Source organism: Agelaius tricolor, unplaced genomic scaffold (assembly GCF_023055355.1).
Source record: "Agelaius tricolor isolate 1412-34295 unplaced genomic scaffold, bAgeTri1.0.p SCAF_6, whole genome shotgun sequence".
In the NCBI taxonomy this organism is placed as follows: domain Eukaryota; kingdom Metazoa; phylum Chordata; class Aves; order Passeriformes; family Icteridae; genus Agelaius; species Agelaius tricolor.
In genome coordinates this window covers 7,928,020-7,953,444 of record NW_027269266.1, presented here as the reverse complement: position 1 = coordinate 7,953,444, position 25,425 = coordinate 7,928,020, and the positions used below count along the sequence as shown (strand labels likewise).

Genomic DNA, 25,425 nt, shown 5'->3' with positions numbered 1-25,425 from the left:
CAGCTCATTCTGTAACACTGGACACCACTGAGGGACTCAGGGATGTGCTGACTGACATGTGATCCTGCTGGGCAGCTTCTGTCACTGAGGATCAGATCTGAAAGGTCATTTAAAATGATTCTTGTCTTTGAAGAAATTTTAGCACAAAATCAACAGCCTCTGATTCTGGACCTCCTGTGTCTTAAGGCATAACAAGTGGAAGAGTGGCACAGTCTGGTTTTATTGTGATGTAAACACACACTGTGCATTTTGAAAGTGTTTCTAATACCACAAAATGTGGTATGTGCTTTAATGTATGTGTTTTAATTAAAGCACATGGTTGACTCATTTAAATGTCAAAGTCTCAAAAGAGGAACAGAACAGAGCTTCCTGGAATTTGCTTAGAAGTGGTTTGTATACACAAAGCTACACAAGGTATTTGGAGAAGAAAACAATTAGGAGCTTCTTTCCCTGGAGGTGTTTTGACAACTTCCTTGTTTTTCCTGTGGCATTTGGTGATGTGGAAGCAGCAGGAGGGGCCATTCCCAGCTCAGTGCTTTGACTGTTTTGCATCTATTGGGTGTGACTTGATTATTGTGACTCCATTATTTCTTAAGGAAAGGTCAGCCTTCCTGGTCCCTAGCTTTTTGGTTTGAGTTTTTTATTCATCAGGGCTAGAAAGTTGATGTATGCATAAGAGAGACACACTGGCTAATGTAAATTCATCTCAACCAGTAAGAACATAAAGAGCAATATTTGCTTTTACTTCCAGTGATCACCAGTGAGTTAGAACCATGACATATGAAACGAGTTTTAAATTAAATTGAAGCCTCTTGGGAGTGTCACTGATTTTAGGACTGAATAGAAGCTTCATGAAAGTTTTGGGAATCAGTTTCCTGAACTCAGACAAACTAATTTATTCTAAACCATGTTTGAGGGACCTGCTCCTGAATCTTGCTATTAATTGCTTTCCCAAGCAATAGTTTCCAGGCATGGTTTTAAATGCTAACTCACACTTCAATGAAACCTCTCCAGGTTTTTTGTTAAAATATATATAATACTAATTTAGATGTTTGTACAGCAATCAATAAAAATTCCAGGACCTCTCTGGAGATGGTCACCTGTGCAGATTGATACTTCATTTTGTTAATATTCAGCATCAATCAAAACTTACTAGAATGTCTGTGAAAACATAATTACAAATGAAAATTCATTTCACAGCAGTACTAAGTTAAAAGGGGCCTTCTCATCCTTGCTTTGGCTGCTCATTAGTTTTCCAGATCAATAAGCACATAAGAATTCAATCAAATAGTATTTTGGCAGGATCTGAATTTTTTTTTTTTTTTAACTTTTCTCCTAAAATCCATTCTGTCAAGCATCAACATAGAGAACATTTTCATAGCTAATTTTTTGGGCAAAGTAAGATATGTTTCCACAGTACATGGATTTTCAGAGCTGTCTTAGGAGGCTAAAACAGTGCACTTCTGTCTCAATCAAGCATTGACCTTAGGGTAAGAAGCTCTTTTTGAAGATGGCTTATGTACATAATATATTCTGACTTTCAGATGCTTATGCTCAAGACAGTTCTGGGAAGTTATCCCTGATTTTATGAGGTAAAGGCAAGTAAAGTACAGGGCTTGATGCATGGCATACATGTGTAGAATATTATTATTTATTCTGTGGAATAAGCTAGAGGAATAAGTATCTTACACACCTGCAAGGAAGAATGAGATTACTCTTTGTGGCTCAGCTGTGCTGACCTCCCATGAGATGCAAGAGTCTTTGGAGACTCTGGAGATGTGAGGAGGAGGAGGATGGAGGGAAGCTGTAAAACTACTCTGGGTGGAAGCACACACCAGACTTTGATACCCTCCCAGCCCCCATATTTGGAAGAATAAATGCATTATCCTTAGCCAGAAATGTTCCCAGGTAACAGAACCCAAAATTTACCTGCTTTGGCTCAAGGGCTTAACCAAAACTTTGAGACCAAAAGAACTTTGTAAGTTCTTCTAGCAAAGAGGAGATACTGGAGATAATGGTGTTCCCTTGACGATCTCAACTGTTAATCAGGAATGTTAAAACTCCTGTCCCCTTAAACCCAACAGAAATAAAACAGCCAAAATAAAACAGATGGAGACACAGCCTTATTTCTGTGAAACTAATTGGTCCAGAAGAATTGCAGCTTTTTTGTGCTGAGCTCTGACCTGCCTGGACAGCAGCCAGCCCAGTCCCGAAGGCGCGTGGCCGTGTTTGCCGAGCAGGCATGGGGAGGATGCCCCCTCCCTGGGCACCCTGTCAGCCTGCACTGTGCCATGTGCCTTCCCAGGGCTCCACACACACCCTTCACTGCAGGAGCCATCCCACTGACCTTGCAGCTCAGACTGTGCTCCTGCTGCTCTTCTTGCTGCCTCCTCTGTTAATCTCCTTGGGTTTTTTGGGCTGCTCTTCAAAAAACCCCAGAGGAGGCACCTCCACACACACATCACTCCATGAACACAGCAGAGCTGTGGCACTTCCCTGGCTTCAGAGGGAACCATGTGCTCTCTTACTACCTCCTTCCACGACAGGCAAGTTTCTGTAAAGTTCAGCCTATGCTTAAAACTGCAGCAATATTAAAGAGAGAGCTCATGGGGCTCTTCTGCCCCACCTGCAGTGTGTTCTCTCTTGCTGTGTATAATTTCTCCTGAGCACACGGAAAGAGCCCCAGGAGCTCCAACAAAAGGTAACCAAGGTGCAAGAAAAGGGATAAAAAATTAAATGGGTGAAAAAAAACCCATTACTAATATGACTTTTTTCTTTTGTTCCAGTGCGGTGTTTACCTGGACAAATTTGTTGGTCGTTGTAGTTGAGCTGGATGGATCTGAGCAAGAAGCTTTGGACCTTGTTCCTTTGGTCACCAACGTGGTCCTGGAGGAACATTATCTGATTGTAGGGGTGGTGGTGGTTGTGGACATTGGTGTAATTCCTATCAACTCCCGTGGAGAGAAACAACGTATGCACCTACGAGATGGATTTTTGGCAGACCAGCTAGATCCCATCTATGTGGCCTACAACATGTAGTCTTGTACCTTAAAGCTTCCATAGACTTTACTATAGATGTATAAAATTTTTTTGTGTCCACTAAAAAAGTGTGCAGATAAGATACTGACACTCATCAGAATGGAACTGTTTCTATTACGACTTTTCAAAGCAGTCACGATTGGCAGGAAATATAATGTGAAATGTTTTCTTTTACCACTAAATTTTAGAAAAGAAGGACTATGGGGTAAGGCCCTTCAGTGTGTTGGAAAAGCCCATTTTAAACTTTTTTTTTTTTTGCTTATTGGACAATACTGCTTTTTGAGTAAATGTGGCTTTGTATTTTACATTAAGTAAGCTGAAGTAGATTTTTTTTTTATTCTGCCCTCCAAATGGATTCTTTTAAAACAATTTGCATACTAATACAAATAGTTGTTTCCTTCATTTGTTTTAATATGTCATAAAAGGCTGATGAATACAGATCCATTACTAACTTAAGCCATTTTAGATCCCACATCTTAGGAAAATACGTAGTGGTACGAGGAGAAAACCCAAAGTAGCACCTTTCAATTAGAAATCTTGCAGCTTTCTGTCAGAGATGCTGAAAGCCCAAAGGCCAAAGAGCCTTTGCTGTTAGCGTTAGAATGGAAGAAATTTATAAATAAGGTGTATTTCGGCAATGAGCTTGCAAATATCTTTGTACTAAACTAAAAAGATAAAATAAGTTAACTACTTCTTCTGTAATTATGTACAAAACGTTTAATTTATTTTGATCTCTTTAGAAGTATAAAAGAGAAGAAACATTCAAGAATATTAAACTCTTGAAATGTTTGCTAATATAAAAAACAAAGTGTTGTATTATCTTGAGTGGATAGTATCACATCAAATATATATATATGAAATATAAATTCACTAATGACAAAAGATTTTAAAGTTTAAAATGCAGTACTTGTCACTTGCATGGTGTCTCCCACTGTAGATAATCAAATGTTACTCACAAATTTTTTGGAAAAAGAAAAAAAGCAATCCTGGATTGCTAAGTATCCCTGTCAAAAAGAATCCTCTAGATACCAGCAAGTGGAATTATTGCTGCCTTTAAGGCAGTGAATGAATTTAAGACTAAAAATGCACTACAATAATTTTCTTTTCTTTGCCATGGAGGCAACAATAAATATTCGTGCTGGCATGTGCATACACTTGTTAGACTTAGAAAAGGCAGGTTGAGGAATAGCACTGTTGTCTAGCTGCAGAACTTTGTTGCACAATTTTTTTCATTGTTTTAGTTGGTGTTTTTACTGCTATAAGGAAAAGTTTTGGGGTTTTTTGCACAGAGTTATCAATTTGCCTCTCAGCTAGGACACGTAGCTCGGTGGCCAACGCTTCCAGTTTACATTTACAGGAAACGATTGTTCCGGTGGTCTTTAATTTATTCCTTAACGGAGAGGAGCCAACAGTCACTACCACCCTTGGCACGGGTCGTGCATCTGCTAACTAGTCCCTAAAGCATTAAACCATCAGAGGAATGGTTTAATGTCTAGTCCCTAAAGCATTAAACCATCAGAGGAACCCATCTGCCTGGCTAAGGAGCCGAGGAGTCCCGTGGTCTCCAGCCTGGGGCCATCACGGGAGAAGAGTAGGAAAACATGCATCACAGCTGCCTTCATTTTACTACCTTTGGAGAAAAGAGGGGTTTGATTCCCCAGTTCTGTTGTCTTCCCTGCCCCCCACGCCCCCTTTTTTAAACCCTTCCCCTTCCTTCATGTGGTTGTAACTGAATTGACCTGTTTGTGATCGAGAGTGGGATTTACCAGCTGCAGTCCAAGAATGCTTTTCTTATTTGTCCCAAATGACGTTCATGTGCTGGCTCTCATTACCGGATATGCATGACTAAGATTGTTGCAGGGCAAATGTTATCATGTTTATATCACGTATAAGGGAGTCTCAATGCTGGGTGTTAAAAATCTTTTTAAAAGGTAGGGACGTTTTAGTCTGCATGTACAGTACAGAGCATCTCGCCACGTCAGACGCGTTTTCTTTCAGGCCATCTTTTCCGCCCTCACTGTCCTGTGAATAGCCCTATTCCTGCTCTGCAGACCAATCCCATACTTTGTCAAATTCATTTTCTGCTCCCTAAAAAGAATAAAATCTGTTCTTAATGGCAAGTTGTTGTAAGGTTTCAGACAAGATGTTGATTGATTACAAACATAATTGCAGTGTGTGAACTAACTTGTGAAGTCCTGCTATCGCTGATCTCAGTACTGCAAAACAAATCTCGCTGTCGTTCAAAGCATCACTTTAACCTTCACGAAGTCAACTTTGCATTTGTAGAGAATAAAAGAACTGCAATGCAGTTGTGAAACGCAGTTAATAACAGCTCTCTTCTGCAACCTGTCATCTGTGGTTGTTAAATCCTGAGTTAAGAGAAATGATAAACTGAGTTTCTGGTTTTGTTGTGCAAGCAAAAGGAAGGAAACATTTAAGCACCATCAGACTGAGCAATAAAGAAGGATTGTTCTGTATTAGAAACTGTACTGTAGATAAACCATTCATGAGAATGTATAAAATGTTTGTCTTGTGACCTTGTGCTTTTGGAGTCAGACAAAACCATGTAATCAACTCGATGCACATGCACAAAAAGAGAGGGTACACAATGAACATTTAAACACAAAACTAATCAAACAGGAGCAGATTCCTCATGGTGCTTGTTTATTATATATATTTAATCCTGCTTGACACTTTACCCAAGGGAAGACTGTCCCTTTTATCAGTTGAATGTTAGCAGCGTTATTTCATAGAGTGTGGTGACTGGTTAGAGAAATTCATGTAACTCAGCCAATCACAGATTCAAACAAAAATTTTTATGTGCAAAGGACAGCAACCTTCTTGTATGTTAAACCACCAGTACGCTTTGTACATCTGTGATAACGCCTGTTTTATATTCAAATGAACAAATAAAAGCTTTTATTTTTGTTGCTCTGAAAATATCAGTTTCTTAATTAGTCATCTAAAATGGAGCTTCCAAGAGCTGTGGATGCTCGGTGGAGGAACATGGAGAGCTATACTGTAATTTTATTTTGTTTACCTCTCTTGTTGCATAATTTATTAGTACAAATCATTATACTTTTAACAATGTTTAAATACTGGTGTGGGCATTTATTGCTGAAAGACTTTCATATGGCAACAAATGTTTTTTGTGAAATGTTTTTTTAATTCTTTTTAATATATTCAAATATACTGTTCACATTTTTGCTGAAAGTGTAAAGATTATTGTAAGCTTGGTAACATTTTGTGAGAAGCAATAACAAGCATTAGTACTGTAAAACTCCTCAAATTTGTCACTTATCACTTTTGTTGCAAGGTCTTGCTACTGACATGCTGCCAGTCAGGCACCTAAGGAAGTTCCTGACCCAGGTTCTACAGCTCTGATGGAGCTTTCAGCCAGTGGAAGTTTATGGGTTACAGCTTGGTCACTCTAGAGCCTCCCTGTCGGTTCAGAGCCTTGGGCAATGGAAATGTGATCTTGGAAATGTGATCTGCCCCTTTCCATTGGCTTTTTCCAGAAAGACCTTGATTTCAGAGCTGGCTCCCAGCTGCTGAGTAGCAGCATTCCCAGAGAAGAGGTTTGGCCACAGCTCTCATTTTCCAAATGTGACTTCAAAGGGTGAAATTCTCAGTCCTCGTGTCTTTGGAGTCCTGTCTGAGAAATTCAGGGTGTAAAATCCCATCTCTGGTGGCTCAGATTTCAGGTTACTTATCACAGGAGGTAGGTGCAGTTTTGTGAACCCACAATTACCCTGAGCAGAGAGGGAGATCCAAAACTTGTGGGAAGGAGAAAGCAATTTAGAGATGGTGGAAGGAAGAGGATGGCAGAACAATTCCTGATTCAGTTTTACAAACTGTTTCATTAGAGCAAAAAGGGGATTGATTTTTATGTTAATGGAATTAAGGTTTTTTAAAGGTTAAATACTTCAATTCCACATTTTAAAAATTATTTTGGCAAAAGGTGGCTATAACACTTGCAAAGCTGGTGGGAAATCTCAGTAACAAAAAAAAATTCATAGGATTAGAAGAATCATGCATGATAAAAACAGCATAATTTCTTCATGATCATATTGATACTAAGAATGTAAGAATTGGAAAAAAGTCTGATAAAAGACCATAGAGCTTTCCTTTTCTGGTTTTCAACACAAAGATTTGCTTTATACACTGTTATTATCCAGGGAGGGAGGGAGGGAGGGGCATGCACAGAAATCAACCGCAAATTCTCAGGAGTCGCCTTGTGAGCAAAGCTGAGTTTGGGGGAGTTTTGAGCTCCATCCAGCAGAGCTCACATCCCCTGCTGGGCCACTGAACCCTCTGCACCCCTGGGGAGGCAAATCCAGCTGTGCTCCTGCCTGGGCAGTGGGGGAGAGGTGCAGCCTACAAGAGTCATCCCAAGGGAGATGGACCCCTCTGTCCCCAGGGTAAGACCCAGCCCTGATTTTGAATTTTTTGTTGTTTTTTTTTTTTTTAATTGGAAGAAGTTTATGCTTTAAAACTGAGATTTGATGAGGAAAAAGAAAAAAAAAAAACCAACCAGATTCTACACTGTGAAAGTAGAAATTAACCATTTTGGGGGGGGATGAAATATAAAATAATACATTGTTAATTTTTTTCTTAAAGATGAACGTATGTTATTTTTTTACACCTGGAGTGCTCCATTTGGCAGCCCACTTTCCCAAAAGCTCTCACTCACTTTACCATGATAGGGTTCTCCTTTTCATGATTTTTTGTTCTCTTTTGAGGGGTATCACCTTAAAGCTGGTACAAAAACCCTCTCAAGCTTTGCCTTGTTTGTGCTGCACCTGGCTGAGATCAGCATCTCTGAAACTGCTGCTCCCCCTTTCCTACACAGCAGACCAGGATGAGGCCATCTCTGCCCCTTCTGGCACTGCCCTGGCACTGGGAGCTGCCTGGCATTTCAGATTCACCCAGATTCACCCAGCTGCATCATGCCAGTCAAAGCCAGTGCTCCTCACTTCTTCCTGCTCTGCACAAACAAGATTTCTCCAAAGGCACTGTTGTTTTCTCTATGATCCCCATGGCAAAAAAAAAGTCACTTTCCCAGGGATCCCACAACACATATAATTTTTTTTTTTTTAACTACTGCAAAATATTCTACAGCAATGAGCAGTTAATTGTGGATCCTAAAGCACAAAGCTGATCCCGTTGTGATTTTGTGCTTTGGCATGTGGACAGCGGCTGGAGGAGGGGACAAAGCTGATGGAGTCTCCACGGGGAGTGGCCTCCAAATGTGGCTGGCAGCACATGGGAGAGGTTTGGAGATGCCAGGAAAGGCAGCAAGAGCTGTAGTGAGCTGTCAGGATAAAGACACCAGTGGGGGAAGCCATAAATGAAGGGCAGTTTTAGGAACAGTGGTGTAGAAGGGGAGGCCAGCAAAAAGAAGATTGTGCATGTGGAAGCAAAGAACAAGCAGCTGAGACTATGTAACCTGTGGCATCAGGCACTGAACCTTAGGGGCCTACATTTTGATTTTCTCACCTAGGGGAGTGCATTTCAATCAGGAAGCTGCAGATGCTGGGACACCTCACTGCCCTTAGCCCCAGGTTCTGACTGCAGGCTTGGATGAGCCACCCCTGCTGAATTCAGCCAGGGGCTCCGCAGGAAGACCCAGGAGTGGAGGTGTGTGGAGATAGGAGGACAGACATGTGCAAGGCATGGACAGAGCTTATCCCAACCCCAGTGGTTTGGGAAACTAAAAAACAACCAGGTCTGTACCAGGTTAGTGGCAGGACTGAAGAACAGAAGCCCTGGGAGAAGACAGCAGCAGGAAAAGCAGATGCAGGCAAGAAGAAAATAACATTTCTATGAAGCCAGGGCAGAAGGTGAGTATGGCATGGGCAGTATTCACAGAGCAGCAGGAGACAAGAATCTGAGCCAACAACTGCCCAAAGGAAATAAGTGGCTGAGGAGGTACAAAGGAATGAAACTTTCCATTGCAGACACACGTGCTCGTTAGCATTCCTAGGATGCCTCTCTTTAACATTTGGGTTTGGATACTTCCCTGAAATCCACAGGAGGATTTTTTTTGGATTCTCTCCTAACCACAGGTAGCTGTGAGCTGGGGTGGGGCTGCCCCCTTTGCAGGGTCCCTGCATGGCTCAGTCCTGGCTGGCTCCTGCAGGGGCAGGGATGGACTTGCAGAGCCTGGAAACGCCTCTGGCTGCCAGGGCAGACATTGGGCATCCACCATGGAAACCCACAGCCTCTCCTGCCACTCCAGGGTGTAGGGCCACAAAAACTGAATGGGAATGTTTAGTTCTTCTCTCACAGCTCTTTGGTTAGCAAAGAGAAAGAAGAAGTGTGGTCTCAGCTATAATTATTTTTTTCCTTCAGTGGAGGGAAGTGTTTTTTCATCTTGGAGCAAAGCCTTTTTACAGTACAAGAGGCTTTTAACTACTGTTTTAAGCCATAATGAAGTTACTGTTGGAGATCACTCAGTTGTGAAAATTTTCTAACAAACCCCATGTTTTAAATGAAACCTTAAACAAAAACTTCCATTAAAACCAAACTGGTGTGAGCACATCTTGCTATGCCTGCATGAGCCACATGTGCTGTCGTTGCCCTTTACTTACAACTGCCAGCACCATTTATTTCTCCAGCATGACAGAGCCCGTGCATCTGCAGGACAGACACAAACTCAGGATGCAGCCTGGCATTTTGGGATGTGGCAAAGTCCCATTTTGATTTGGAAATGCTGAGCCGCAGAAGGAATAATAATTGGGTCTGTAATGGGACAGGCAACTCCAGACACTGCTTTTCTTCACCAAATGGTGAAGTAGCAGAAGTTGGGAGAGGTAGAAGCACTCCCTCTGCCCAGGGAGGTCTGGAGCAGGATCACAACTGGGAGAAAGAAATTCAAATTCTGAACAAGCTGGTAAGAGAAGCCCCTAAATAGGTTCTGTCTCTGCAGATGATTCTGTACAGAGATTCTGTGCTTCCATCGGCCTTGGGCTGAAGAGAAAGGGAGTGGGCGCAGTAGCAGGGGCAGAGGCTGCCAGTCTGGGCTGTGCCAGGCTAAGGAGGAGCTTGGGAGCCCTCTGGCCTTTAGGCTTGAGCTCCTGCTGCTCTCTCCTTGAAGGGCCCCTCCCTGTGACTTTGTCCATGGCTTTCCAAGGCAGCTTCCTGCATCAGGAGAAGCCTGAGGTGGCTCAGAGCTCCTGAACTCAGTGTCTGTGGCATTTCAGGACAGATCCAGTCCCTGCTGTGTGAGCTGCCTCCTGTTCCCCTTTCTGGCCCCGAAATCCCAGTGCCACCCCCTGACTGGAGGGACAGAAACTCCAGGGCTTGGGGGCTTTCCTTGCCACTGCAGCATTGCCCCCACCCAAGTTTGTCAGAGAGGCAGCAGGAGCAGCACTGGGAAGGGCTGGACAGTGCTGGGCTCCTCTCAGCATCCAGCACCCCCTCCCAGCCACTGGCACTGGGGAGCCCAGGGTTAAAACGCTGCTGGCTCCAGTGTCAGTGGGAAAACTGAATTGCATGAGTGAGCTGCACATCCTGCATTTCTTTGGGGCAAAAACTGAAAGGCTTCCCAGCCCTTGTGGTCTTCACAGACTTGTGAAAAGACAGGAAAAGGCTCTGTCACTCAGGCAAGTGTTGTGGCAGCCAAAGCAATTCTCTCTCCAGCACATAAGGCACACATGGCAGAGTTTCTGGCTGTGCCTCTCCTTTGGGAAGGAGCCAGTGCTGCTGCTCCTCAAGGGGCTGAGCTGCAGGGCCAGCAGCAGAGTGTGTCCCTGCCTGTGCCCTGGGGTTTGAGGCCTCATTCTGCTCCCTGCCCAGTCACAGCAGACCCAGCTCCTACACCTCCCAAGGAGGACAGTGACAAAGCCCTCTTTCCTGGTGACAGGGACTTCAGGGGTTGCTGTGTGAGGCACCCAGTTCCTTTTTTAATGAAGCCATTTTTCATCTTGAAGGCTCTGTTACCAGGGACAAAAGCACATTGCTGTGCTCAGGCATGGTGGGATCATGGCAAAAACTGGCCCAGTGCAGAGCTGGCTGCCACAGCTCCCATGGGAGTGAGAGCAGGAGAGAGGCAGAGCCAGAATGTGGCAGCAAGTGGGGCCCCAAAGCCACCTACAGTGGCCACTTGAAAAAGCCACCTTTCCTGTTAATAGTTAAAAATGAACGTGCTCTGGCTTTATTAATAAACATTGTTTTCTTCTGCAGAAGTCCTTTTCCAAGCACTAGTAAAGCATTTTGTGTAAGCAGATTCACAGTGTCTGATGCAGAACTGAGTTTATTTTTAGCTCCCTCTCCAGGGTAAATCCCATTTCCATTGAAGCTTCACGCCAGCTTCGTTTTCACTCAGGGAGTTTACAGCAACTGCCCGGTGGCTTTGTAAACAAACACATCCCTCTGCCTTTTAGCATGCACTGCTCTGGCTCTCTTGGCATTTCTTCTGAATAATCTCCAATTATCAGTCCCCTTCCACATACAAACTATTACAAAGTGTGCTGTGTAGGATGCTGTGCTTAATTTGAGCCTCTTCATTGCTGTTTGCCATCCCTGAAGGGATAAAACTTCCCTTCTGTGCCTCATTCATTGCCCCAGAGTCATGGGGCTGGAGAGGTCCTGGGGCAAGCACGGCCATGGGGAGCAGGAGGGACAATTCAGAGTTAATTTTCTCTTGATTCTCTTTCTGATTTTACAATTTTGAACCTCTAGTAACCAGCATTTCTTTTTCAAAGAACATTACTCAGTCTATCATACTTTTGAGGCTTTTGACATCTGGAAATAGGTTTTATTAGGGTAAAATATGGGGTTTGGAAGGTCCAAGAGAGTTAGTTTTATTTCTTTAACATTACCTATAATCATCTACCACTTAAACCCAACAATATTATAGTAGTCTCACAAATGGATGGACCTTTCTATTTGCAATTGCATTTCCTTAACATGAAACAGCACAAGAAGGGCCTCTCTGGTTTAGATACCCCCCTCAATTTCATTTGTGAAAGCATTTGAGAAGCGTGTGCACAGATCACATATGTGCTCACACTCAGGGAGGCTAAAACTGACAGGGGGGCCCCTAAGTACCAGTAACAAATCCCAAACATATTTGACATACTTGGTCATTTAAGATTGGGAAAGGCAAACAAGCCATGAGCTGGGCAGCTCACTCCACCTAAAGGAAGCAGGAGGCAGAAACCACAGCTCCTCCCTATTAAAATAAAGGAATAGCCAGAGTTTAAAAAATAATACAAAGATCTGTTTGATCCCTATCCTAGCCCCACTGGTGTCACCTGAACTGGCAAATGCACATGGGGAGTGGAGGAGCATTTTCACTGGGGATTTCTGCCATTGGAGTGCTGGTGAGCAGTGTTGAGCTTGAAGAGTGACTGCAGCCATCAGAAAGGGAAAATGCCCTGGGATGGGAGCTGAAGGGACAGGCTGCTTATTCCTGATCCTGCTTTGCCAGCTTATTCACTACTCACTATTGCCATTTAATTGAGTTTCATCAAGATGAAAGAATTAAATATGGCTCATGCAAGAACAGAACTGTTTGGATAGTGAAACAAAAAAGAGACTTTGAGGGATCCCTTGGGACTTGCAGGTCTTGCCAGGTTTAAATTTCCATAAGGAAATTCTGAATTGCCACACTGAAACCAACTCCCAGAGCGCCCCTTCTGCAGCCCTGAATTGTGGTGGTGCTCACAGGGGTCCCAGGAGCAGGGAAGAGATGAGAATCTTGACTCCATGTTTCAGAAGGCTGATTTATTATTTTATTATATATATATCATATTAAAAGTAAATGATATGTTAAAACTACACTAAAAGAATAGAAGAAAGGATTTCATCAGAAGGCTAGCAAGGAAAAGAAGAAGAATAACAAAATCCTGTGTCTGACTGAGAGTCCAAGTCAGCTGACTGTGATTGGCCATTAATTAGGAACAACCAACATGGGCCAATCCCAGCTCCACCTGTTGCATCCCACAGCAGCAGATAACCATTGGTTACATTTTGTTCCTGAGGCCTCTCAGCTTCTCAGGCAGAAAAATCCTAAGGAAAGAATTTTTCCTGAAAGATGTCTGTGACACTGGATTCCTGGTGGAGTTCCAGGATGACCCCCTCTGCCTCCAGCCCTTTCTCTTGGGTGGCTGCAGCACATTCTCCATGGGCCCTCGGCTCCCTCAGACACCGCAGTGGCACCAAGAGGTGGCTTCACAGGAGTGGTTCTGGCTGCTCAGGCTTGGCAGGAGAAACCCTGCTGCACTCAGGGGATGCTGGGCTCATGCAGTCCCTCCAGAGGGAATTCACTGATAAATCCCAGCACAGGCAGAGGCTCAGGGCTGTGACAGGTCGGGGGGAGGCAGAGCATGGCCTCTGGTGAGGGCAAAGTGGGGCTGAGCCCAGCCTGGCTGCCGCCAGGGCAGGAGCTGGCTCTAAAACCAGGACTTGTGGTGACTGGCCCTGCCTGGGCTGGAAGGATTCACTGTCAGTGCTGAGAGCCATGGTAAATGCTGAGACCCTTCCCTGGCCCTGCTGGCTCCCCTGGGTCAGGACCAGGGCTCCTGGGAGCTCAGGCACAGCTCCCCATGGGCAGCCGCAGCCTCCCTTGGTGAGGACAACACTAACAGCAGCCTCATGCCTCCCCACCCCAGGGCATGAGAACAACTCGCCAAAATCAACACAGACACATTCACTGAGGGGTTTTTTTAAATACATTTATTAACCAATGTTAACACATTAAATGACTCTATATATTGCTAGTCAGAGCAGCTTACAAAATGCCAGAATGCATCATAAACTGGACAGCCACAATGAATAATTACAATGTGCATAGTGGCTAAGCTCAACACTTTAATATAGCTTTATGATTTGCAGAAAAAATTAATTTTAAATCATGGTTCCTAAAACAATCAATTGTAATTTTACCTAAAACTTATACAAAACCAGGCCACAATCTTTTTTTTTTTTGTTTTGTTTTTTTTTTTCTTTAAAACACACAGTTTTCACGCTGTAGTAACTTGGAAATGTGCAACCGTGTCAACAGAGACAAAAAAGCCAAAGTAACACGAATCTTACTTTCATGCAGCTATCAGTTAAATATTACATATTCTGGAATGATTTTACACCAAAAATATTTCCACAATACTTGCTTTCATAGGGGTGGATCGAAGTTTTGGAACTTGTAAAGTAATCGAACAAGATTGATTTTTAGTTGTGAAGTGTTTTACAGTCACAACACAGAGGCGACAAAAGTTAATTACACATTTATCAGGCAATAATGCAGCTGTGGTAATACAAGTTACCATCTACTTACTATTTTTTCCAATCGACTTGCCACTTAATTTCTGCAACATATTGGGCTTTATTTGGCAGTATCTAGTCAATTAACTTATATCACCACTGTAAGTAAAAAAGGTCAGAATTTCAGTGGTAGTTCACAGAAGTCTTAGTTATATTTTTGTCTTTACAATGACCCTGACAAATCCTAGAGAAAACTTTTTAAAAGGCTTTCCTCCTGATTCTTCAGCTTCCATCGTTCCATCATGTAATTGCTTTCAATAAATATCAAAGATCTAAATAAATATTTACAAATTATTCCTCTAACTTCTCAAAAAATAGCTGGATGATTAATGGGCATATGACTCAGTCTAAGACCAATCTTTGAAAGAAACTAAAATGTGGAGACACTTTAAAAGAAAAGCTATTTAAGTAAGCTTTACATCTATTTAAAAAATTGTCTCTGAACATGGATGCAATTCATATATCTATATATAAAACAAACAAAAAGAAAATCATTTTTCAACTATCGATCCATTCCTATTGGTAATGCTTCTTAATCCAGACATTCCGCAAAATACAGACTTTTTACAAATCACGGCATCTTTAATACAAGAAAATTAACATGCATTATTCTTCATTCTGAGTACAGTGATGGAGCTCATTATTAGGCAATGACCCATTACTACAAACATAACGGCTTCTGTGAAACTTAAGTGCTTTTTCTCCTTTTCTTATCAGTTACAATGGACCAGGTGACACCAGATCAGAGGTGGTCAAATGACATTGAATTGGGGAGGCTGAAGGGGGGCGCAACAAAGTAATTTGTATGCCTCAAAATTCCAAGTATGAATAAAGGTAGTTGGGTTTTTTGTTTGTCTGTTTGTCGTTTTTTTTTTTTGGCTTTTTCTTATTCTTGTTATAAGCACTCATGTTAGAACAAAGACGAAATGTGCAAACTTCAAAATTTAAATATTCATTTTTCTCTAAGATCCAGCTCAGTAAAAGATTACCCCAGTTCCCTGTGATTTTAAACTACAAGATCAAAGCTAATATTTTGTTATAAAAGTTATATATTGAAAAGAAATAATGAAAATAAAACACAGTTGGGAAATATTTAAGAAAAAATATGCAGGACTAGCACCTGCTGTGTCAACCCTGTTCCCTAAATTCAATCATGTACCCACTGGTATAACCAATAGATAATGCCTTTAAACAGTAAAATTAAGCTGAACAAAACCAGCTCAACAAGGTTAAGAAATAAACGTTACATCAAGGTAGTATGCTTCGTTTTTCTGAAACAGTTCTGTACTTCTTACATTCAGAACCAGTTTTTAAATGTTTTTTAAACATGTTAAACTTTTAACTTTTGTTAAACTTGCATCATTTTTTTGTTTTTAGATCTGCTGTTTTTAAAGATTAAAATCTCTGTAAAACCTAAAAATGTCTTAAAATTTGCTGAAAATGCAACAAATCCTCTAGTTTAAAATTATTTGAAGTAACCTGCTCCGACAGATGTTCAATTCATTTTGCCAACAAAATTTTGGAGGATTTTTAACAGAAGACTGAAACAACTGTGCAAAATTTCTTCTAAGAAAGTGTTTAAAGGCTGGTGCAAAATGGGAAGCAAATTCTAAACAATTTTGGCTTTTTTTTTTGTTTTTCTTTTTTTGGAAACAAAAACCGCTCTGTCTGAGAATAGCAATCATTGGGGTGGTGCTCGAGGGGAGGAGGAGCCCTTTCATCTTTTCCTGCGGCAGGTGCGTTTGTGTTCGGCATGCCAGTGCTCCTGCTGACACTTGATGGAGCAGTAGGAGGTGTTCCAGCAGCAGTGGTACATGGCCTCCTCTTCACAGTTGTAGCACTGGGGAGAACAAAAGAGATGGGATTATCCCCCTGGCAGGATCCCTCCTCACCAGCATTCCCCCAGCACATGCACAGCAATGCTCCTCTCATTTGTGCTTGGGAGCATCCAGGCATTTTTCACATGAAGAAGCCATCTTCAGCAAATCCACACAATGCTTTCCTATTTTCCAGAGTCTGGATTATTGCTTTTCCAAAAATCATCTCTCACGTAAGAAAACTCATCTCTTGGAATGGTGGAGTGACATTTTTCAGGCACACAGTGCAGGAAGCATCTTTTACCCTACATTTGTGTTATAGCACCCTGATCTATGTCTTAAAAGCTGCAATAAACCAAGAGGCACTGCTGGCACCAACAGGCTTTGCACAGGCTTGAAAATCAGTGATTGAGGTTTCTTTATAAGCCTGACTTGGCCAGAGGTTGCTGGGGAAGATCCTTTAGGTCTAGAAAATGTCAAAAGTCACAACAATAACATCCCAGGAGACAAGAATTATGGGTTTGTTATAGCCCATCTGGGGTCAGCCTGTAAGGATGTGCTGTCACCAGGGTTTGCTGACTGGCAGCCAGCACTGCCACCTCCTGAAGGGAAAACCTTGTGCTCCATCAGTGCTACTGAGCAGATCAAAAAAGTGGTTTTTCCTCCACATCTTAGATAAACCCAAGAGGGCCCATCATACACAGGTTGGCTACCTGGGCTCTTGCCCTTTGTCCTGCCTGCCAGCATTGCACAAAACTCCTGAAAGAAAGATGTTGCACAGCCTATGATTTATGCAGAATAATTTGGCTCTGGAGAAAGCTGCAGCAAAGATGATTTCTACCTCGGAACACAGAGAACAGCCCCAGCTTTCTGATAGCTGGAAGAGCTGCTTGGAAAATAACCCTGTGGCCTCTGGGGAAACAAGAAAGGGAAGGCAACAAGCTGGTCAGCACCAAGGGTGGCCATCAGGGAGGGACAGCACCCACACAGTGCCCTGTCTCCAGGCAGGTTTATGCCCCTTAAGGCAGTGCTGCAAAAGCATGAGCTGTCATTTTGACAAAACTCCATAAAGTAAGGTGGCATTGCTGCTTAAGGTACCATTTCTACTTCTGCATCCCGGAGAGTCAGCTTCTAATGACCTCAGATTTGTCTTTCTGAATTTGGTCTGCTCAAAATCAGGAGGCATCTTTAGGAATCCAGTCTGAAAAGCTTACTGTGTGATGGGGAACAGAGGGAGGGATATCACACAGTCTGTGCAGGCTGCTATCAAACCACAGAATAACACACAATTTAATTTTTATGTCCTGTCTAGCTACAGCTTTGCTAATAAAACAGAGAATTACAAAGGAAACAAACCCAACTGCCTCAAAAGAAAAACCACAACAACCCACACTACTGCAAGAGAGATCCAAGAAAGCCAACATTTACATTGGCTAAACTGATAACCATTTATTTACATCAGCAATAAAAGGACTGCCCTAGCTGTGTGAGAAGGGAACCTCTCCATTTTCCTTTCATAATTTAGCTCCTGGGAAGTTTATTTGTAAAAATATCTGCAAACAAGTGTCCTCTTGAGAGCTGTTTTCCTGGTTCTTCGTGTTGCTGGCTGCCCACAGGCCTGTGGGAGCCATCAGGATCATCTGCTGGAAAGGTGCAGGGAACAGCTGTGGCTCTCCATTATGTACAGCATGGGCCTCAGCCCAGAGACCAAATTCACATCTGCTGGCTTGGAGAGATCAAAAAATGCTACAGCAGGAGAGGACAACTGATCTGTGGGTCCTGCACTTCCCTTTACATATGCTGGCCATAAGTGTGGGATGTAAATCTCCACTTACAAAGGGAAAATAGTGTCATCTGTGCTGGTACCAGCACATGTGGCACTGCAGGCAAAATGCCAGCTGGCCTCAGGCCTCCTCTTTTCTTTGTATTTTCCTCTTTCCTTTGTATTTTCCTCTTTCTAAACATTATCAATCACTTGGGGTTTTGTTTCAGACAGTACACATCACAGACAATGCTCATTCACTTAAAGACCACCTGTTGCAAGTTAAAATAAATATATGTGTAAATAGATTTGAAAGAGAAAAAAGTTAAAAGCTGTCAATGGAAATTACCTATGCACCAATTTAAATGAGTCTTATACAAAAGTAAAAGAATTTGGAGAAACTAAAACAGAAACATTGTCAAGACCAGCACTCCAGCCTGAACCCTGGAGGCCATGGAGGTGCATAATCTCATTATTGTTACTGCTGCCTTTACACTCCTTCCTTTTCTTTGCTATTTACTTGAGGTATCTGTATTAAACCCAAATTTTCTGAAGGTATAAAAATGAAATTGGGGTAAGCCAATTGTGACCAGCTAGAGAAAGAGGAACTGTTATTCTTTAACTATGCATTAGTATTCTGAGGGCTGGAAGCACATCTCATGTCCCTGTACACCACCAGCAAAATGATCTCTTTATCCCAACTGGACTTGTTTTTTAGGTATAAGAAAAAGACAAAATACAGTGTGAATAATAGCAGCTGTATTCCCAAGCATAGACATCAGCATTACACAAAAGCAGAGGTCTCTGCTCCTAATTAAAAAGCAAAGCCACCAAAACTCATTTAGTATGTGTGTTAATTACATGAGATTTTGGTAAGGAGGTATCATTATAATAGCAGCACACAAGTGCAGTACTACACACCAGGGACTGTCATTAGTACCACTGAAGGAAGAATCACTGGGGATTGTGTAATTGGACCAAGTCCAGCTGCCTGGGGCTGTGTGTTGGCAGGCAGATCCATCAGCTTGAATGCAGAGGTGTTTATCCTGACCCTCCCTCTCCTGCCACATGCAAACCAGCTGCCTGCATGATGCCTTCATTTAGGGTGGTGATTGACAGATAGTTTGAGGCCACAGAAATAGGCAAGATTGTCAAATACTCTTTCTATCTTTTGATTGTTTTGCTCAGTAGAGAAGCTTTATGCCCTCATTAATAAATTCAGTGATGTGGTACCAGGGCATTTTTTGATTAGTCTGAAGGATATGGTAAAGGCACATTGGAGCAGATAAATCCAGTCAGTCTGTCTTGAAAATTCTACCTTCAAAACTCCCAAAAAGCAGCTAGAGCTAAGAGTCCAGCCTCACAATGATGTTATTGTGCCCCAGTTAGTGCATGTCAGCTGAATGGTGACAGTGGTTCACATGTGTGCTCTTCACTGCTGACAGAACAGAGGTAATTTGACACATTCTATAGTGGGCAAAGGCAATTCCATTTCCCTCTCCAGTGCCACAGGTGAGCACATGCACACAGCCCCAGCAGCTGGTGACACACTGAACACAGTCACTCCATCAAGTCAGTCAAAAACAACTTCTCTGGTCTGCAGAGACAGGTAGACAGGGAGGAATTCTCTTATTGACAGAGACCCAAGCACTGCACCATCATAACACCCACTGTAAAACCTCTGTGAAGAACAGAAATGAAGACTACAGGAGCTCTGCCATTTGAAGCAATTACTCTCTTTCCAAAAACCAAACTCATAACTGTGATAGTCAGTGACTGACTGTCTTGCCTGAGTATTTTTTCCACTCCTCTCCAGAGCAGAGTTTCCCTGCAGGGACCATTGTTTCATGTGAGCACAGGGACTAATGAGGCTGAGCAGCAGCAAAACAGCCTTTTATAGCAGAAGGCAAAAGGGGCTGCAGGGGGTGGCAGGACTGGCTGTCCCTTGGCTGGTGCCATCTCCTGGAGGCTCCTGCTCCTTTCCAGCCCCACCAGTGCTACAATCCTGTGCCCACACCTCTGTGTGTTACAGACAACTGCCACATTGCTGTGGGACTTCCTCAGTGATGGCTTTTGCTCCCCTGTTCTGTGAAAATTAACAAAGGAATAGCAAAGTCTGTGTGTGTGCCAGGTCTCAGCAGTTTCCACCTGCCCTCTGCTCCTGGCAAGCAGCACAGTTTATGGTTCTTGCAGTGTTTGGCTAGGTGCTGTACAGCCATGTGGGAGGACACACTCCAGCCTGAGAAAACACCAGCCACAATCCAAATAAAAGCAGGGGAAAGTTTGTGGTGTGTAACAGAACAGTAAGATGTCTATTCTCACTTTTCTAGAGAGCACACCAACGTGGTTTTTGTAGTGTAAACTACAAAAACTCTGGTGCTGCAGAGCTGCACTTAAGGACCAAACAAGAGAGGAATACATTTCAGAATGTCATGTCTTAAATATAAAGGAATATAAAAAAGCTATAGAAAAAGCAAGGAGACGAAAAGGCCAAAAGGATATCACTAACAGCCTTATTAGCAGGGGAATCCAAATTGATGCAGCCAGATATTGTACCCTCTGAGGTCTCAAGATCAAAGGAGTGTGAACATAATGCAAAGCATGTCTTATACAGAGTAAAACTGCATTTAGAAAAAAATATTTTTGATACTAAGATCTGATTGGACTTGAGAAGATGTTGCTGTTAGCATTAACAAATTGAGATGGAAAGTAATCAAAACACCAAGTTGAAATTTGGAGAAGATTTGAAACAATTATATGAAGGAGAAAGCCTTAATGCTGAAAGAACAGTGAAAGAGCAGGGCAGTTAAAAGCAAGGAAGAAAACCCCTTCAACTGCCTGCAGGATGCATGATACATTTCCACTTAACTCTCTTGTGATAAATTTTTGACACTTACCCACTGCTTCTTCTTGGTCTGGGAAATCAGTTGCTTGTGTTGACCTGCTAGTTTCTTAATTTCTTCTAAAAATTCTTCTTTGCACTTCTCCTTTACCTGCTTGCACTTTCTGTCCATCTCTCCTTGTGCATTGGCCACAGCTTTGTTCACAGCCTGCCTTTTCTCCTCCTCCATCTCCGTGCGCAGCTGCCAAAGACAGTCAGCAAAACAAGTCAAGGGACAGCTCTTGGAGTTAAAAAAGTGTCTTAATCAAACCTCTACTCTTTAAAACTCTGTTACTGATGCAGGTGGGGGGTCACCTAATTAGAGATTTATCCTATTTAGGAAATAAAAAATTGCTCAATTAGAGCTATAACAAAATCAGATTTAATCAAAATAAAAATGTCACTGTATTTCTACTCTACTAGGCATCTACAATAACAGCTAAATAAGTTCTATGCATATTTGCTCAATGAGTTTATAAATTTGCTCAATCAGTTTATAAATTTATTAATTTCTCTTTTAAAATATTTTGTTTTTTCCAAATCTACAACTGCATATAAATCTACAGCAAGTACACAATGGAAAATACAAAACAGAACATCCCTGAGTTCAATAAGAGGTATTTATTTATTTCAGTGTTCATTGTCAGTGAGGTTCCTTTGCCCTTGCTCAGGTATGTAAACATTTGATGTCCTAATCCTACAGGATTAACACTTGAACTCCCTAGGTTCATTTCACAGTCCTTCATCCAGAAGGAAATTCATCTTATCTTAAGACAGGTACTTAAAAGAGTCAGACAAATCATCTTCCAAATTTCCCTGCTCTCTCTAGGCAAAGGTGACCAGGTCAAGCTTAGACATTGAATTTTAAACAGGTTATTATTAGATAAGAAAACTCAAACAAATTTCAGTGACCCAATTTGATCTTTAGGTCAGAAGACGGGCAAAAGAAGAATTACTTACGATTAGCAGTTAAACAATGACATTGTTTAGAATCACACTTAACAATGGAGAGAAAGGCTTTGGCATGAATGAACAATTAGTTTCAGTTTTGGATCACAAACTGATTTCACTGGACAAGAATCAAAAAAGTCAAGAGTTTTCTCTTTAAAGTAGGTTTGTTGGTATAGAAATGGTCTAAAAAAGCAATAATGGAGACTATTTTTATGTGGTCTCATTGGAAAACGTTTTTTATTCATTTTGGTAAGAGGGGTTGTTAACAAAAATAGAAAAAAATGTGAAGAAATCCCCACAATCTACTCTCCTCAACCCAGGGTAGGTGGTGTTCAACAAGTGTTACCTTTTCCACTGCCTCTCGCACGACTCTCTCAGTTTCTCTTTTGTGATCAGCTTTCATCCTGTCCTTGAAATCATTAAAGATTTTGGTGTATTTGTCATGGCACATGTTCTGACACACTCCATCATTACTGGTCTGGGTGCTCCGATGCATCACTTTTGGAGAAGAGGCACTTAACTTCTTGGTCTGAGTTGAGACTGAAACTTTTTCAATGGGCTGAGGCATTGTGGGAATTTCCTGGCTTGAACTTACTGCTTCAGTTTCAGGTTCTGGCTCCTGCAGAGAAAGAACAAACTTGTAAATCAGATATCAAAATAGAACAAGTCAACCTGTTCGCTTTTCAGGTCCCCCTGAAGAAAAAATGTTATGTGAGTAAAATCAGTGTAATTAATGTGAAAGGTGTCTGCTGAAGACCTGTAGTGCTAAAGGGATGTGGGATCCCATGGAAAACCAGCTTGAGAGTGGGCAGGCTCTTGGGTCAGGCTTTTCTGACTTCAGCCAGCCTCACCTCCCCAAAAGTATGAAAAACCTCTGGGGCTGTGCTGACTCCTTGGGATTACTAGAAGTTTGCTAGAGATATTTCTCCCCCACAACATTCTGCCTAAAGAGACTGTAGTTGCATGGCCAAGGCTCCTGGATTGTTTTGGCAAACTCTGGGCTTACTCTGACCCAACAGGCTGCCCTGGAGTCTGGAGATATTCCACTGACTCCACAGAAGTGCTGCAAAGATTGATCAGTACTTCAAAGGTCCTTTGAAGATGAAAGGCTAATGAGAGTCTACGTCTTGCTTCCAATAATATGGAACTCGACTTGATGACCACAGAGGCTCTGTATAATTACACAATTACCAAGAAAGAAGTCCCTGTTACTGTAGTGTACTGTGCTGAATTCAGCTGGCTGTATTATTACAATGTAACACCAATGGCTCCTGCTCTTTAGAACAGACTGACGTTATACTCCTAGAAATTTATTTTGTTAAATGTTTATTTCTATTTGAAGTGTCTGAAGACATCAACAATTTTTTTAAATTAAAGTTACATCTTTTAATGCTCATTTAGCAGTGTAGAGACAAAGCTTTGCTCAGGACTGGACTTTGTGCCTGTCTGTGTGATGAAGCATTGCTCACACCATTCAAAAGGCTGACTGTGTATTCCCTTTTGCAATCAATTACTCTCTGAGAGGTCATTTTGACTGACTTCTGGATCACTGATCAGAGCTAAGAAGGCAAATGTTAAGACATAAATATATGAAGCAAATTACAGCATTTGCTTGACAGAAAACACAGTAAGAATGGTGAGACATCCTCCTGTAATCTCCCTATCTTGCACTCAAACCAAGTTTGTGCCCCAGGGAGCAGAGAGCGTGTCACTGTCCCCATCCATGAGGCTGCCTCCTGCAGGATCAGGTACCATGGGGAGGCAGCTGCCCGGGAATGAGGAGTGGCCGTGTCCCTGTCCCAGCCACCGCAGAGAGCTCTGCTCTACAGAGAGCTCTGCTGCTCCAGCCACTCCGTAGCTCTGCTGCCACAGTACCCGCAGCCTCCTCTGCACGGGCATCCCGAGTCCTCTGGCAGAAAACACACACATACGTGCAAATGTTTCTCAGCGTTCCTCTCAGCTGGAAGGAGGCCAGGAAAGATTCCTTGGCGGCTCGGGAAGAGATTTACGGCTCTCTCTGTAAGTGCCCCCTCGTGTACACGAGCAATAGCGCAGCCCTTGGCTCCCTGATCCAGCAAGCGGGATACACAGGGAAGCCCTGCAGACAAAGTGGGTAAGGTAGTTCATAAACTTAATAGTCTCGATTGAACTTCCTAATTTTTGCTGTTTATGGGCTTTCTGATATCCTGAATTTGTTATTAAAAAAGTAATGTTGTAAGCTGGCTTGCTTTATTCATGATACAGGATATTCCAATGATGACACACATTGCTTGCATTGGGAGGCACAATTACACTGGTTAGCAGGGAGTACCAAGCTGTGGGGCTGGAACTTCCAAGGCTAATACTGTAACATCACTAAAAAGTGACTGAAATTGAAGGAGTGCCTATTAAAATTTCAGACTTTTTGTACTTGGCTATCTCTACAAACACAGTAATTGAGGTTACTCACTTCTTTCTTGAGTTCCATACTCTGGTTACGTCGTCCTTTCTTTGCTCGTGGTTCCTGAGTAACCTTCAGCTGTGAACATTAGGAAAAGCATGTTGAATCAACCCCAATACTAGTTCATTTAAGTGACTTTCATTGTAACATGACTGATGTGCCTTTTATTTGTGATTATTTGCAGTTATTTAGGGTATCAAATAGAAATGCTAATGAAATGTTCTTAAATGAGAAGTACACACAATAAACTTTCTACATTATCACTGATGACTATGACTGCATGAAGGAATAAAATTAAAGAACAAATTCTACCATTCAACATGAACTTGCTAAAATACTCTTAATAATTCCTTTCTTCATTGCACACACAAGTTCAAACACTTGTTTTCTGAGATATTCTGATATCAGTGACCCATACTTAGAAATCAGATCTTGTTGGATGCCAGAAAACAGCAGTGATTATAAAGACAATATAAGTATATAAATATGGTAAGATCACCCAGACTGGATTATTAATGGAGGAGTGTGGAACTTTATGCTTTAGAATAAAAGTCAGCTTGCAGCAGAAACAAGGATGAGATCTAAGTGGATGGTAATTATCTCACAGTGCTTGTGGAGAAGTTCTTATGCCTGCTTTTGAAAGATGGCTAACACTAGCTAGTCTTAGTAACAGGATATTGCAGACTACAGCAGAACAGTGAGTTTGATGGCTACTCCTGTGTTCCTGTACCTGGGAAACCAGTAAAACAGGTATAAGCATTAGCCAAGTCAAGGATGAATAGTTGGCATTGAAGAGAAAATATGTAAATGGACACTTCAGACCCTGTGACTGACACTTCTGAAAAAAAAGGGAAAATACCAGTTCTTTTATTTGTGACCATTTTCCTGTTTTATCACAGGCTGTTGTATGACTGCGCACACGACTTTAAATAAAGGGACTAGAAAGGGGTAGCTAAGGAAACTAGGCTAAAAAATCCTAAATCCACTTTGATAAGGAACAACCTCCCACCACAACATAGAGCTTTATAAACTTTTAAGTTTTTAGTTCCAGACTGGGTGATAGACCTGTTTGACAAAAGGACAAAGGAAGAGGGTAAAAATATACTGATTTTTTTTAAATACAGACTTAGAGCAAGGATAGGGTTTTAAATGAGTAAAGGTGTTGCCAGGGAAAGGGCTGCCAAAGGGCTGCTACAGAGAAGCATCCTGCAAACTATGAAAATCTCACTGCCAAGTCACTAGTAGTGAATATATAACACCCTCTTGA

The 25,425-nt window shown here is 42.1% G+C and overlaps 2 protein-coding genes across 11 annotated transcripts in view; one reads left to right on the top strand and one right to left on the bottom strand.

The window, feature by feature from the left end:
* The window catches only part of DIP2C (disco interacting protein 2 homolog C), a 310,710-nt gene extending 304,731 nt beyond the window's left edge, over positions 1-5,979 (top strand). For all 6 annotated transcript variants that reach the window (XM_071428626.1, XM_071428625.1, XM_071428623.1 and 3 more), the window contains one exon: positions 2,787-5,979. In XM_071428626.1, coding sequence (XP_071284727.1) covers positions 2,787-3,039 — 253 coding nt within the window. In that variant the 3' untranslated portion in view covers positions 3,040-5,979. The remainder of the gene's footprint in view (positions 1-2,786) is intronic.
* A 7,721-nt stretch (positions 5,980-13,700) lies between these two features.
* The window catches only part of ZMYND11 (zinc finger MYND-type containing 11), a 105,467-nt gene continuing 93,742 nt past the window's right edge, over positions 13,701-25,425 (bottom strand). For all 5 annotated transcript variants that reach the window (XM_071428618.1, XM_071428622.1, XM_071428621.1 and 2 more), the window contains 4 exons: positions 24,168-24,236; positions 22,065-22,337; positions 20,784-20,969; positions 13,701-16,147 (listed from right to left, as the gene is read on the bottom strand). In XM_071428618.1, coding sequence (XP_071284719.1) covers positions 16,025-16,147; positions 20,784-20,969; positions 22,065-22,337; positions 24,168-24,236 — 651 coding nt within the window. In that variant the 3' untranslated portion in view covers positions 13,701-16,024. The remainder of the gene's footprint in view (positions 16,148-20,783; positions 20,970-22,064; positions 22,338-24,167; positions 24,237-25,425) is intronic.